The sequence below is a fragment of the Lactuca serriola genome, chromosome 4, assembly GCF_051521515.1.
Source record: "Lactuca serriola cultivar US96UC23 chromosome 4, Lser_US96UC23_V15, whole genome shotgun sequence".
NCBI classification, from domain to species: Eukaryota; Viridiplantae; Streptophyta; class Magnoliopsida; order Asterales; family Asteraceae; genus Lactuca; species Lactuca serriola.
Genome location: NC_136411.1, coordinates 8,901,889 through 8,917,514, shown reverse-complemented (window position 1 = coordinate 8,917,514; position 15,626 = coordinate 8,901,889). Strand labels below are relative to the sequence as shown.

Here is a 15,626-nt window from a genome sequence, read left to right as displayed (position 1 = left end):
AAACAAGTGCTTATCTAAACATAAAACAAGTGCTTATCTTCTCATAACACTTTTTAAAACAATTGTATTTTGTAAAATAAGGATATATTAACCCCTTTTTTAATTATTCATTTACATGTACACTACCTAGTAATAAAAAAACACAGCTTAGTATAGACCCGCCAAATATGTCGTGTCCGTATCATGTATGTCAAAACAGTAAACTCGTTGATAGAGCTCGATCCTAACCCAACTCGTTTAATTAACATATTTTGTCATGCCAACCCGTTTATTTTTATATCGATTTCATGTTGGGTTTCGGGTTAGGGATTTACCTTGAAATACGTCGTGAAATTAAAACACTAAACATGTTGAAAAAATATGCATTGGATTGCTAGAAATGAAAAAATAATAGTTGGGAGGCAGAGGACATGATCTTGAAGAGGAGGGGTGGTCGATGAAACTATGTTGTTTGAAAAATAATAAAAATATTGAAAATAAAGTCTTGATAAGCCAAAAATATCGTTTACACATTAGAAAATGACTTAACCTAATGATTTTCTTTTACTTATAGTATTGGTTTTGGATCTTTCTGGTTTATTTAATGAGATCAAAAAAACTTACTTTTAAATAAACGGTTATTTTCGAGTCATATTCGAGTTGAAATTCTCAATCATAACCTTACCCGTTTAATTTTCATGTCGTGTCAACCCGTTTAAATAAACAAGTTGAAACATTTTACCGAAACGCGTTTATTTCGTGTTGATTTCATGCTAGGTCTCGTGTCATGTCCGTTTCGTGTCTTGACTACCAATCGGTGTCTTGATTACCAATCCAGAAGCCATAGAGTGTGGTTCTCCATGGTTGTGATGCACCGTGGCAATATGAACAGTTACCTTGATCCATCAACTATTATCGTCATTTCATATCTAGGTTGCCAAACAAACATGCAAAATTATTTATTTTATAGACATGTCTTTTTTATGTGCAAAAGTATGGCCTATAACGATCTTCAACCTTTAACAATTAACACTATCGTTTTAACTAGAATGATAATAATGACATGAGAAGTGATGCATCATTAAACATTCTACAATTCATTACATTTTATATGTAACACTAAAGTGCATACACTAGGTATATTATTTTTTTACAGAAACAACGCTTATATTTATTAGGTTTTTAAAAACATGTTTCGTATCTTCCTACTACTCGGTTTCATAAATATATAGTTATAGAAATACAACTAAAAGAAATAAATTATATATAAGTGAATATCTATTATAGAAATTATTATATAAACCCTATTATTATTATTATTATTATTATATATATATATATATATATATATATATATATATATATATATATATATATTAAAGTTTTGAAGGAAAGTAACAGTTAACCTGCCCACTTTTTGTCTATTTTGGTCCTCTTATTTTCTCTATTTACCATTTTGGTATTGTTTTCAGTTTTCTCCCCCCTGGACTTTTTATGTTAGTGAATTTTATCACTTTTAATCATCTGATAAAAGTGTCGTCAATATCTTTGGTCAAAGGTCAACTGTTAAAGGAACGCGACTCATCAGGATGCAATCTACGTGTTCCTCTTCTATGCATCCTCATCTTTTCACCGGCTCCCTCGTCTCGGTTCCTTTCCATTAATATCAGTTCACCATCGCCTCCTTCTATGCTTCTATCTGCTTTCCACCTCCACCTTCGCACTCTTGCGAGTTCCTCGACCAATCTAGCGTCTTCCTCCACCAACAGTGTCACAGGTAAGCTTCCAACTCTCTTCCCTGAAATCTATTTATTTCTCCAAACATCTATCGTATATGTTCTCATTTTCTACATTCTCCTTGAAATTGGTTTCTTTCTTCTATAATTATGATTGCTTGCTGAACTTTGATTATGAATTTCTTAAATCCATTGTATGCTCCGAATTTCAGACAAACATGCTCTGTTAAAAATAAATTAATTTGGGGCTTATTATATTGTTTTTGTTGTTTAAACTTGGCAGATTTGAAGATGCATATTAAGTGCTTGATGAAATGCTTGAAAGAATAGTCGACACACTTCAATCAGGCTAGAACACGTCCATTTCGAGCACAAAACACTTGTTTTTCGATCGATTGAAGCTGTGTTAGTAATTAATGAATTTGGGTTATGATTAATTGAAGTGGGTTTTCATCGGAAAGTGTTCTTCACATATTTAAAAGACGCCTGTAGGAGAATATTTGTGACCCCAACGGGATGCCTTTGGAGGTTTTCCCTTGCGTACAAGCGAATGCTGCTCTTCATTTGGTGGGTGAGCAAAAAACGAAATATCATGCAAACTCGCTTAAAGAGGCGAAGAAGGTTCAATGTCCATTTATGTAGGACATTCACCGATTGTTTCAACTGCTTCCATGTTTATGCTCTTATTCATGAAAAGATTCTTTGTATACACAAAGTATTGTCCCATGACTTAAAAAACATGGACCAAATTAGGAATATAGGACCTCCTGATGTCCCAGGGACTTTTATGTGATTTATTATGTGTTGATCTTGATAGAGATATGGAAGGCTAGGAAGAAAATGATAGGGTGCTCGGTAGGTATACATAACAGGTATGCATGATTTTCACATCGGTTCACGGATTTTCGCTTTCAAAAATTATATTCAACATTTTGATGATTTTCCTGTTTTGACAATTTCTGATATTACCCTTTCGCAATGATCAGTTTCTCTTTGATTTAACTTCCACTTTGAATGCTTTTAATGATTCAAGCGTTTAACTTCCATTTTTCTGCAATGATCTGTTTTTTTAGATATTGGATTAAAGTAAGCAATATCACAGCCACCACTTCAAATCTATTTTAGTGATTATCTTTCCAGTCGAGCTTTTTAAGTTCATATATGTTATTGTGTAATCTAGCTTTGCTTTAAAACTTATAACATAATTGTTTTTCACAAAAGATGGTTTAGAAAATTACTTAACTGGGAATCAAATATTTGGTAAGGTAGAATTTGTTTTGTCCCTAAAAACGTGTTATTATTTTTTAATCTGATAAAACGATTTGAAAATGGATTATCATTTTTTTTGTTGTTCCTTACATTTCCTTAAAAAAGAAATAGCATTTTTTTTATTTGTAAAAATGAGTTAACCAATTGCATGAATCTAGCTATGCTTTTAGTTTTATGTTTTTCCTTATTTTTTACATATTTTCTTCGGAATATTAACATACTGCAAGAAAATGAAAAGGAGATATAGCCTCAAAAGAAGAAACAGAGGGTTAAAAGGAAGCATCTACAACAGAGATAAAGATGGTGGTATCATTTTATTTTTTCTAATCTTTAAATTAATAAAAAAAAAATTACATGTAATACCAGCCAAAAATGCCAAACCAGAAAACCACCGGCTCCAAACTTGAATTTTTGTTTGATTGTCTTTCTATTTGAGTTTTATATCTTGTATTCTGATTTATTACATAATCTTGGGTTTATAATTTATAATTTATTAGATAAAAAGATACCAAAAAATAAATCTTGAGCCGATTTACCTTTTTTATACTAGCAAAAAAAACTTTACGAGGTGTTTGGCTAAGCTTATTTATAGCTTATTTTCCGACCTTATTTATGGCTCATTTTTTCTGACTTATTTATTTTGCATGAGTTCGGCTTCTTTTCTTAGTGTAAATCATAATAAGCTCATAAAGTAAAAAATAAGTTATAAATCATAATAAGCTCATAAAGTAAAAAATAAGTTAGAAAAAATGAACTTATAAAAATAAAGCTCGAAAAATAAATCATAAATAAGCTTAGCCAAACTCCCCCTTAACTATTATTTAATGTTAGGTTTAATTTTTGGTTGGAGCATGTTAACACTAAAGTATATGTTTTATTTTGGGGTTGGAGATGCTATCTCATCCCAAACATTTTTGTACCAAAATGATTTAATATGTGGTGCAAACAAACTTAGAATTTGGTAATAAACCCACACATGACACAACCCACAAAAAAGCATGCACCCATTTTCATAGAGGAAACGTTTTTCAATAAAAAATATTCAAGTGTGTGAACTGTAACCAAAAAAAAAATTACGACAACAGCAATAACAAGTGTATCAAAATATCATCATGATTCAAGTAGATAAAACAGCGAGTAGTGTTCAGCTTCAATTAAAAATCATAATCAATATCTCGAAACAGATAGTAGCCAAATAATCATTGAAATCCTATAGAGGGATCATATAGATAAAAGCAGCAACTAGTGTTCATGTCAGATTATTAACGTATTAAATTATCCTTTTGAATAAAATCTTAATAGCTACACTAAAGATGATTATAGTTTTGAATAATCTTACTAACTGCAGCAAAGATTATTAATTTTAGAACACATCCATAACCCAAAATGTAAAGCATTCAAGATGTTGAATTCAAAAACAAACCTCCAAAATCAAGGTTAGAAACAGATCAACTACAGAAATACATAACATGTAAAAGAAAGATCGATACTTATCTAATTGAATAAAACTCAAGCCTTTTGGTAAACATAGGTAAGTCCACACTTACCACAGTAGTGCCTATCGAAATGGTTCGCCATAAACGTTCCAGCTCCGCACTCAGCATTAGGGCACTCTTTCCTCAACCGCTGCACCTTCCCTGAATCATCGACCTTGTAGAACTGCAAAACGCTCAACTTCACCTTCTTATGCTTGTGCTTGATCTTCTTTGGCTTGGTGTAGGTCTTCTTCTTGCGCTTCTTTGCGCCACCACGGAGGCGGAGGACAAGGTGAAGAGTTGACTCCTTCTGGATGTTGTAGTCGGCTAGGGTTCTGCCGTCCTCGAGCTGCTTTCCGGCGAAGATGAGACGTTGTTGGTCTGGTGGGATGCCCTCCTTGTCCTGGATCTTTGCCTTCACATTGTCGATCGTGTCAGAGGACTCTACCTCCAACGTGATCGTCTTACCCGTTAGGGTTTTCACGAAGATCTGCATCGTCGGCGATTTCGTGTGGGATTCAGGAACTAGAGTTTGAAAGGAAAAGGAAAACTTTTATAGGACTAGGGTTTCCGAGATAAAATGGGCTTATCTGGGCTCATATTACACAGTCTTTATTTGATCAAATAAATATATCGAAATGGTGGGCCATTGGGTAATGGGTCTTATTTAATTTGGGTAGAGGTGAAAAAAAAATGCAATTTTGGATTATGAAAATATCCGATCCGATTCCAATTTGAGTTAGAAACCAGTTATTGGTTTGTCCTAATGACTTTACTAAGCGTTAGGATTGAGTCGTACCTTGAGTCGAATTGATTACATATCAAACAATACAATTAACTGAAACGTTTGGTGTTTAAAATAAACTACTTATTTGTCGAGAATTGTAGTCCAACAAGTTATTTAGTCATTAGTGGCATCTTTATAACTTGTTCAAAATTAAAAAAAAAAAAAATATATATATATATATATATATATATATATTAAAATTGGACAATCCTTAAGAACAATACCTATCCTTAGTAACAGGAGGAACAGGTATCTCAGGTACTGTTCCTCATGTTACTCTATACCATGGTTATCGCATCCTCCCACCGCCTCTCTTATCACCGTTTTTATTCCATTAACCGCCCCCACTTCATCCGGTTGAACCCACCGTCTCATCTCGATTCTTCCTCATTACATTATCCCAGAAACCCACCGCCTCATAACCTCTTCAATATCAGACTCATCTATCTTCAACATCTCACCGCCTCCAATTGCTTCCCTTCTCTCTCCCGACATCGACCTAGGTGCAGACCAATACCGATTTGATTTTGCTGCTCTATTACACAGTGGTTTTTGATTTTGTTTGTTTTACTATAACGGAGTAACCGGAGGAACAGTACGTTGATGTTCAGATTCAGATAACACATGTTTCCGGTTTTCTTTTTAGCGACTTCGTTTCTCTATTTCTTGGTGTCACACCCCAAAACCGAGAAAGGCGGAAAACGTTATGGGGTAGAGGATGCCACGTACAGTATCATAACAATTGTATAATAGTAAAAACAACCGACAACAACCATTGCATTAATATAGTGCTTTAAATACAAACGTGTCATGTACAGTTAATAGACACCAAAAGTATAACAAAAATAAAAGATGGATCTTGTATATGCTCCATCTTCTCAAAAGCTGCACCAGTACCTGTCTATCTTTGACATGAGAATACAAGTTATTTTGAAAAAAAGTATCAGCATAAAGCTGGTGAGTTCATAAGATTTTAGTGTCATTTCTTGTATAAAAGTGTTTAAAATAATTAATATATGAGTTGAAATCAATGTTGAGAGTAGTAGAAATCCCTAGAAAATCCTATATTGTCCAGATTTAGATATGTGTAAGTTAAATCCTTTGAGTACGTAAAAGTATTTTCATTGAAACTATCAGTGCTAAAAATAAAGTAGTAAGTTTCATACAAGTAGCGTAGATGAGTCAAAGTATTGCTGGTTGACTGTAGTAGTGTTGCAAACTTATATATATATATATATATATATATATATATATATATATATATATATTCATTTACTTCCGGAAATTAGATTTGACTTTAAATCTTAGTGTGTTAATTTGAATATAGATGGGATTTCTTATGTAACCGAACTGAGTGATTATAGGGGTTCCGATAACCTTTGCGGTCATCCGCAGTGTAGTGTTGTAGTGCCATCCATGGGCCTAGTCGGCTCGGACTGTAATTTAACAGTCGGGATGTAATAGCGTCCGTCCTGTATAAATCTATACATGTAGTGTTGTTTTCCTTCCGGGAAGCCCTGGTTACATGGTATTTTCGTAGTAGGGTGTCGTATAGAGGAATAGTATGATACATCCTGGATTAGTGTATTCTCTTGGATTATAGTATAGTAACTTTTAGTTATAGTATAGAGAGGTTTCTCTTAAACGTGTCTAAACTCGTGATAGTAATAGTTATAACGGGTATCCTAGTGATAGAGGTGTCAAGCAGTAGTGTTAACTATACCTATTATAGTTATATAGAGTGTAGAGTCGCATGCCTTTGATTTACAAAGGTATTATATAAGATGAAGACTTTCATATCCAACATAATATATATGATATATAAGTAAGAAATCAACGACAGTCGGACGGATAACAATCTACCCTAAGACCACAATCAAACAAGAACAGGAAATAAGGTGAGATATCGGTCCTAAGTCCTTCAAGTCTTATTTATATAAATATATGGATGTCGATATAGTTTTAAAAGAAAAGTAATTTAAATACAATTTGAAAATAGTTTAACAACAATAATTTAGAAAATGTGTTTGATGAATATTTAAAACAATTTTATTGACAATTAGATAAAAGTATAGAGAAATCCTTTTTGGTTGTAAGCTATAAATCACATATGATCAGGAACTAGAACTTGTTGCATTTACTTGTATCCCCCCCCCCCCCCTCTAAAACATGTAAAAACATTTAAAAAGGTTAATTAAGGGGTATGAACTCACCTGAAGCGAGTGGATCGGATAGGAGTCTCAGTTGTGTGTTTGATGTCAAGTGAGGACTTAAACACACTTTATAAACCTAGTGACATATGAAGGTACATGTTTTCATATAATTAGTGGATGAAACACTAGTTTAACACATATAGACATCCTAATGTGAAGGAAAACGCTTTGGTTAAGTGTTAGGAGTATTGGGTTGAAACGAAGGAGTATAAGACTTGACCATGGAGTTTACTCTTCTAAAACTCACCTTGAGTGATTTTACAGCTGAGGGACCATTTCCTCCATGAGTTTACGGCCGTAAACTCATGGAAGAAGTGGGTTTGAGTTCTTAAAGGGTTCATACACTACTAGGGGTAGTTCTAGGGCTTAATCCAAGGCTTAAGGGGTGTTTAAGGTTAAAGGAGGGTACTCCCTTGGAGTTTACGGTCCTAGGACCACTCCTTGGGAGTTTACGGCTGTAAACCCCATGGTTTACGGTAGTAAACTCTTGGACAGCCCTTAAACTTCGTTTTTGAGGTCCTTTGCTCATTCCTAACAATTTCTAAGTGAAGGTATAAGGCCAAAATGGGGTTTAAGGCTTGATTTGCATGGATTGAGGGAGTTTACGGCCTAAGAATGTTCTTGGGATGTAAACCCTCTTTCAAGCCCATAAACTTGGTGTTTAATGTCTAAAATACTTCAAGGCTAAGTTCTAAGCTAATTTCTAAGCCCAAGGAGGAGATTTGAGGCATATTTGGCTCACTTTTAGGGGTTCACGGCCTAAGAGTGTTCTTAGGCCGTAAACTCCTTATCCTTGGCCTTCTTAGATGATTTTCATGCCATATCAACATGCAATGATTTTTAGAACAAGCTAGGATGAGAGAACTTACGATTTGGAGCGGAAACTTGCGGTTTTTGGAGAAAATCGGCCTTGAGGAGAGAGAGTAGAGAGAGTGTGTCTAGGGTGGTAAAAGGTCCAAAGGAATGTCCACTCACCCTTATATAGGGCTTGAGTGTTGTACCCGGTATACAACTACCCGATACTTACGTTAAACGAGGTTTAAAGTTTTACCCGATTAAACGGTCGTAACCCGGCTTACGTTGTAAACTAGATTTTCCCCAAACAAAATTAAAGATATTACACGTGTTTTATTTATTTCAATAAATAAAATAAAACATTATTTTATTTGTTTAACCCCAAAAATTTATTGAAATAATAATAATAAAAAAAATTTATTAGCGGAAAGTGGGTTTCAACGATGAAATAAATTTTGGGTTGTCACATCATTCCCCCGTTAGAGGAAATTTCGTCCCGAAATTTAGAATTTAGGTAGCTGAATTATACAATACAACTAACCAAAGAGATGGGGATACTTGAGTTTCTTTTGATCCTCGCGCTTCCAAGTGAACTCTGGTCCTCGTTTGGCGTTCTAGCGAACCTTCACAATTGGGATGCGGCTTTGTTTCGTTCGTTTGACTTCTCGGTCCATAATCTCGGCAGGCTCTTCCACGAAGTTGAGGCCCTCTTTGACCTCGATCTCGTCGAGTGGGATTACGAGAGTCTCGTCGGATAGGCATTTCTTCAGGTTTGAGACATGGAAGGTAGGATGTATGTTACTAAGCTCGCGGGGTAGGTTGAGTTTGTAAGCTACGGGGTCGATTCTTGCAAAAATCTCGAAAGGCCCTATGTACCTTGGGTTCAGCTTTCCAAAGCTTATTGCGCCCTTCTAGGGTGAGACTTTCAAAAGGACTCGGTCTCCCACCTGGAATTCCAAAAGTTTTCTTCGTTTGTCTGCGTAGCTTTTCTGTCGATCCCTGACAGCTTTTAATCGTTCGCGAATCTGTACAATCTTCTCGGTCGTTTCTCGAATGATCTCCGGACCCGTGAGAGCGCTGTCAGGAAATCGTCCTTTCGCTAACTGAGTGTCACCCACCTCAGCCCAACACAGAGGGGATCTGCACTTCCAGCCGTAGAGGGCTTCGAACGGGGCTGCCTCGATGCTCGTGTGATAACTGTTATTGTAAGAAAACTCTACAAGGGGTAAGTGGGTATCCCATGCCTTACCAAAGTCGATCACACAGGCCCGCAGCATGTCCTCCAGGGTTTGGATAGTCTTTTCACTTTGCCCGTCAGTCTGCGGATGGTAGGTTGTACTCATGTCCAGCCTCGTCCCTAAGGCACTTTGCAGTGATTGCCAAAATCTCGAAGTAAACCTACTATCTATATCAGAGATAATAGATTTAGGGACACCATGCATCCGTACTATTTCCTTAATGTATATTCTTGTGAGTTTCTCCATCTTGTCTGTTTCTTTGATAGGTAGGAAGTGTGCGGACTTGGTCAATCTTTCGACGATTACCCATATGGTATCCAGCCCACCCGTTGTCTTGGGTAGCTTAGTTATGAAATCCATAGTGATCCGCTCCCACTTCCACTCCGGTATCTCCGGTTGTTGAAGAAGACCTGATGGCTTCTGGTACTCGAACTTGACCTTTGCACAATTAAGACATTTACTCACGAAGGTAGCAATCTCTACTTTCATGTTAGGCCACCAATATAACTTTTGAGATCCAGATATATTTTATCCGAACCTAGGTGAACGGAATATCGAGTGTTGTGTGCTTCCTTCATAACCAAGTCTCTGAAACCACCGTGACGCGACGTCCAGATTCGGTCCATGAGATAATAGGCTCCGTCACCCTTGACCTCCAAGTTCTTATCCATTCCACGTAAGGATTCTCCCGTCACATTCTCAGTCTTTAGAGCTTCGAGCTGAGCCTCCTTAATATGTGCGGTTAGATGCGAATAGATAGTCATTGTTAACGACTTGACCCTTCGACCAGAATACTCTTTTCTACTTAGGGCATCTGCTACTACATTGGCTTTTCCCGGGTGACAACAAATCTTGCAGTCGTAATCATTGAGTAGTTCGACCCACTGTCGTTGTCTCATATTGAGCTCCTTCTGGTTTAGTATGTGTTGGAGGCTTTTGTGGTCAGTGTATATTGTGCTCTTCGTACCATACAGGTAATGTCTCCAGATCTTTAGGGCGAATACGACCGCTCCTAACTCGAGGTCGTGCGTGGTGTAGTTAATCTCATGTGTCTTCAGTTGTCTCGAGGCATAGGCGATGACCTTAACTCGTTGCATCAGGACACAACCGAGCCCTTGGTTTGATGCATCGCAGTACACCACGAAATCATCTGTCCCTTCGGGAAGGGACAATATCTGTGCGGTGCATAGGGATCGCTTTAGGGTTTGGAATGCCTTCTCCTGTTTCTCTCCCCAGTTAAATGTCACACCTTTCTGAGTTAATGTAGTGAGGGGTTTCGCAATTCGAGAGAAGTTCTGAATGAATCTGCGGTAGTAGCCAGCGAGGCCTAGAAATTGACGAATTTCTATAGGCGTCTTTGGTGCTGACCAGTTCTCGATAACTCTACTCTTAGATAGGTCCACGTGGATTCCTTCCTCGCTAACCACGTGTCCTAAGAATTCGACTCTTCGGATCCAAAATTAGCACTTAGAGAACTTCGCGTATAACTTCTCCGATCGTAGGGTTTCTAGGACTCATCGTAGATGATTGTTATCTTCTTCCTCACTCCGAGAGTAGACAAGTATGTCATCAATAAAGACGATGACGAATTGATCTAAGTATGGACGACACACCCTATTCATCAAGTCCATAAATACTGCGGGTGCGTTAGTCAGTCCAAAGGGCATCACTACGAACTCGTAGTGTCCGTAACGAGTTCGGAAGCCTGTTTTCGGAACATCCTCCTCAAGCACTCGTAACTGGTGATACCCGGACCTAAGATCAATCTTGGAAAAGTAACTCGCCCTTTGCAGTTGGTCGAATAGGTCGTCTATACGGGGAAGAGGGTAGCGATTTTTGAGCGTGAGTTTGTTGAGCTCCCTATAATCGATGCACATACGGAATGATCCGTCTTTCTTCTTCACGAACAAGACCGGAGCTCCCCAGGGTGAGAAGCTCGGTCTTATAAAGCCCTTGCTGAGCAGCTCGTTAAGTTGACCGGACGAATCTTGTATCTCTGCAGGCGCTAATCGATAGGGCGATTTAGCTACAAGGGTAGCTCCTGGGACTAGGTCGATTCTGAACTCAACCTGACGTTTGGGAGGTAAACCCGGGAGTTCTTCTGGAAAGACGTCGGGGAAATCGCATACCATGGGAATGTCTTTTAGATCTTTTGTTTTCTGACTCGTGCCGACGACGTGGGCAAGGAATGCGCAATATTCCTTACGCAAGTACTTCTGGGCTTGAATACTTGAGATGATACGAAGGCTTGTATCGGGTTTGTCTCCGTAGATTAACAGAGTTTCGTTATTTGATAGATTTAAACGAATTTCTTTGTCGAAACACAGGATATCTGCGTGATGAAGGCTCAATCAGTCCATGCCCACAATGACATCGAAACTCTTGATTGAAACTGGTATGAGGTCGATTGGGAATGAATGATCATCTAATGCAAGGGTGCAACCTATGTAGATTTCGTTAGAGCTTTCTGTCTTTCCGTTATCCATTTCTATGACGAATGTTTCTTTTAGTGGTTTGGGGGTTTGCTTAAGTAAGTGTTTAAAGTTTTGGTTTATGAATCTTCTTTCTACACCACTATCGAATAAAACACACGCATAAGAGTTGTTGAGAAGGAACGTACCCGTGACTACGGTGGGGTCCGCTACTGCTTCGTTGTGGCCAATAGCGAGTAGTCTTCCCGTTCCTCCCGTATTCCCGGCCTTCAGACAGTTTTTCTTGAAATGGCCAAGCTCGCCGCAGCCATAGCAGGCCGAGCTTACTCCCAAACCGGATACCTGAGAAATGGGTTTGGGTTGGGATCTGCAAAACCGGACAGTATGGCCCTTCCGGCCGCAGTTGGTGCAGTGCAATTCACGACAGGGACCGTTGTGATGGAAGGGGCACTTGGGGCACTTGGGCAGGTTCCCAACATAGGTTTTTGCTGGTACTGGGGTAGCAGGAGTGGTGGTGGCATGGACAACCACGATTTGTTGGTCTTTGGAGGAGGTTTGAGTTTTCTTGCCCTTCTTCTGATCCCAACGCTTCCTCTTTTTGTCAGTTGATTTGGGTGGTGCAGTGGCAGTTGTGGTTGCTGTTGCTGGAGTGGAAGGAGTTTCATGATCAATCAACCTGTGGGCCAACTCCTTGGCGTTGTCAAAGGTTGCAGGATGTGAAGATAGAACGTTTCCTTGATACGGGGGCACTAAACCCCAGATTTATCGTTCGATTTTCTTGCTCTCAGAAGGGATCATGTTAGGGCACATAGCCACCAGGTCGCAGAACCTGGCCGTATAAGCCACTATATCTGTCCCCTTCATCTTGAGGTTCCAGAGTTCCTCCTCAAGCTTCTGAACCTCACCTCTAGGGCAGTACTCCTTTCTCAGTAGGTCCTTTAGTGTGTCCCAGCCCATGGCATTGGCTGTTACTAAGGAGAGTGAATTGACATGGCCATTCCACCATGTCAGGTCCCTTTCAGTGAAGGTGGCAGCATCGAACTTGATTTTGCTCTCTTCGGGGCATGAGCACATTTCGAAAACGGATTTGGCTCTTTCGATCCATTGTGACAGAGCAAGGATTCCTCCGGTCCCATTGAAAAATGTTGGTTTACAGTTCATAAAATCTTTATAAGTACACCCATGTGTACGTGGGGGAATTTCACCATGTCTGGAGTTGGTGCCCATTCCGGCTCCACTAGCATCGTCATAATTCATTTGGGCCATGGTTGCCGTCACAGCTGTTTGAAACAACACTGGATCGAACTGAGGAGGAGGAGGTGGTGGTGGTGGGGTTTGAGTCGCAAGTATGCCTCTATTCGGGCGCTTGTGAGGAGGCATCTTTTTCTGAAAGTTCATAGAGATGTTGACAATAGTAAGAGTCTATTGCAAGTATGATAAGGGGGTTTTATGGACTAAATCAACATAGCCCAATAATCAGAGAGAGAGTCACATCAACAGAGTAGTTAACTGCCAATTTTACTGCTATTTATGATGTAATACAAGTTCGGGGAAAAGTGACCCTACAGTAGGTTCTACATCAAACCATAAGGGAAAATGTTGGCAGTCTAGAGGCCTAATTAGAGTATTTTCAAAGTTAGAGATGTTTACAGACAAGTTCTCTACCGAGCATATAAAAGAAAAAGGCTAATCCTTAAACAAAAGAGTGAGACATTTTGACATCTTCTACTGACGATGGGTACCCATTGGGCGAACCCTTAGATCAGCTAGTTGGCGCATAACTTCCTGAAGATGTCGTTCATGAGCCCTTTGACATGCTCGGAGTTCCCTAACTTCGGCTCGGGATGCGGCTAGCTGTTGCTGCAGAGCCTCATTGGTCCTCCTCGTTCTATCCATAGCTTCTTCCAGTTGGCGGATGCGAACAGTGTTGAGGTTAGAGTTGGCATCAACTTCCACAACTCGGCCAATAACTGCTTGACCTTGCTCAACATTCCTGGCAATCCTTCGGACCATGATGGGCAAGACTCGGTCCGCTGATCCTCCTTTGCTTATGTTGTAGAAGCTTCGGTCTCCATTGAAAGGTAAGGGCTGACCCTGCTCATCGCTCCATCGGTTCAAGGTTATTGCCCACATGGGAGTGGGAACTTGAAATGCCAGACGGGGGTTGGGGTTTGGAGCTACAGGGGGTAGGTTGTTGACTTCTAGCTTGGAGTCAGAGCTATCTGAGAAGCCTTTAGCACGGTGATCATCCAACGGGATCGGGTGATCATCTTCTGATTCCTCTTCGAGCCATCCTCCATTGCCTTGGTTCGAATAATACGGATCGCCAGGATGGTGGAAGCCAGCCATGCTATCTACGCGAGAATGGGGAAAGAAAGGTTAATAGACGTACTAATCTAGGATACTTATAAGATGATCGTTATTAGTCGACCCAATACTTGCATAATGCATACAGATTACATGTAACCGAAGCAAGATAGTCCTTCGAATAAGCGACCCTAACTCCAGATCCCCAATCAAACAAGAACAGGAAATGAAGCAAAGGACACAGATTCTAAGTCTATAGCCTCCTAGTCACGTGTAACCGTGGTGTATCCATTTAGCAACTATTGGCCTACTAGTAACGACCCTTTTAGTTATCACATATGTAGTTAGTAGAATACAGAATACTCCTATAGTGTTCTTGTTCTAACGTTCTTGTGGTAGTGTTGGTAAGTTTTTAGACTTGTTGCAACACCACAATCATTCTTAGGCACATGCTAGTCACTCCTGGAAAAATGTAGTTGATCAGGCTATATTCACCCAGATGTGACTATATGTCTCTAAGCTTAATTGTGCTGTTCAACAATCTTAATACTTTTGTTCTGTTCTAGTATGATACTAACCCTTTGTATTGGTGAATATATATATATATATATATATATATATATATATATATATATACACTTAATTAAATATTTTAGTATTTGAAAGTATATATTCTCAGTCAGAGTATTTTAGTCCCGAAGTGTTTATAGTTTGTATATCTTTTATGGGTTGATATACTTGATTCAATATAAACAATGCTCCTGATACCAATCTGTCACACCCCAAAACCGAGAATGGCGGAAAACGTTCTGGGGTGGAGGACGTCACGTACAATATCATAACAATTGTATAATAGTAAAAACAAGCGACAACAACCATTGCATTAATACAGTGCTTTAAATACAAACGTGTCATGTACAGTTAATAGACACCAAAAGTATAACAAAAATAAAAGATGGATCTTGTATATGCTCCATCTTCTCAAAAGCTACACCAGTACCTGTCTATCTTTGACATGAGGATACAAGTTATTTTGAAAAAGAGTATCAGCATAAAGCTGGTGAGTTCATAAGATTTTAGTGTCATTTCTTGCATAAAAGTGTTTACAATTAATTAATATATGAGTTGAAATGAATGTTGAGAGTAGTAGAAATCCCTAGAAAATCCTATATTGTCCAGATTTATATATGTGTAAGTTAAATCCTTTGAGTACGTAAAAGTATTTTCATTGAAACTATCATTGCTAAAAATAAAGTAGTAAGTTTCATACAAGTAGCGTAGATGAGTAAAAGTATTGTTGGTTGACTGTAGTAGTGTTGCAAACTTATATATATATATATATATATATATATATATATATATATATATATATATTCATTTACTTCCGGAAATTAG

At 38.4% G+C, this 15,626-nt stretch overlaps 1 protein-coding gene and 1 long non-coding RNA gene across 2 annotated transcripts; one reads left to right on the top strand and one right to left on the bottom strand.

Moving 5' to 3' along the window:
- Positions 1 to 1,439: 1,439 nt before the first annotated feature.
- On the top strand, positions 1,440 to 2,654 carry LOC145100992 (uncharacterized). Its single transcript, XR_013705395.1, has 2 exons — positions 1,440 to 1,756; positions 1,999 to 2,654. It is a non-coding gene; the product is annotated as an uncharacterized LOC145100992 (long non-coding RNA).
- A 1,707-nt stretch (positions 2,655 to 4,361) lies between these two features.
- LOC145100991 (ubiquitin-ribosomal protein eS31 fusion protein) lies at positions 4,362 to 5,007 on the bottom strand. Its single transcript, XM_079038148.1, has one exon. It carries the CDS (start codon positions 4,953 to 4,955, stop codon positions 4,494 to 4,496), a length of 462 nt encoding a protein of 153 aa, XP_078894274.1. The 5' UTR covers positions 4,956 to 5,007; the 3' UTR covers positions 4,362 to 4,493.
- Positions 5,008 to 15,626: the final 10,619 nt, after the last annotated feature.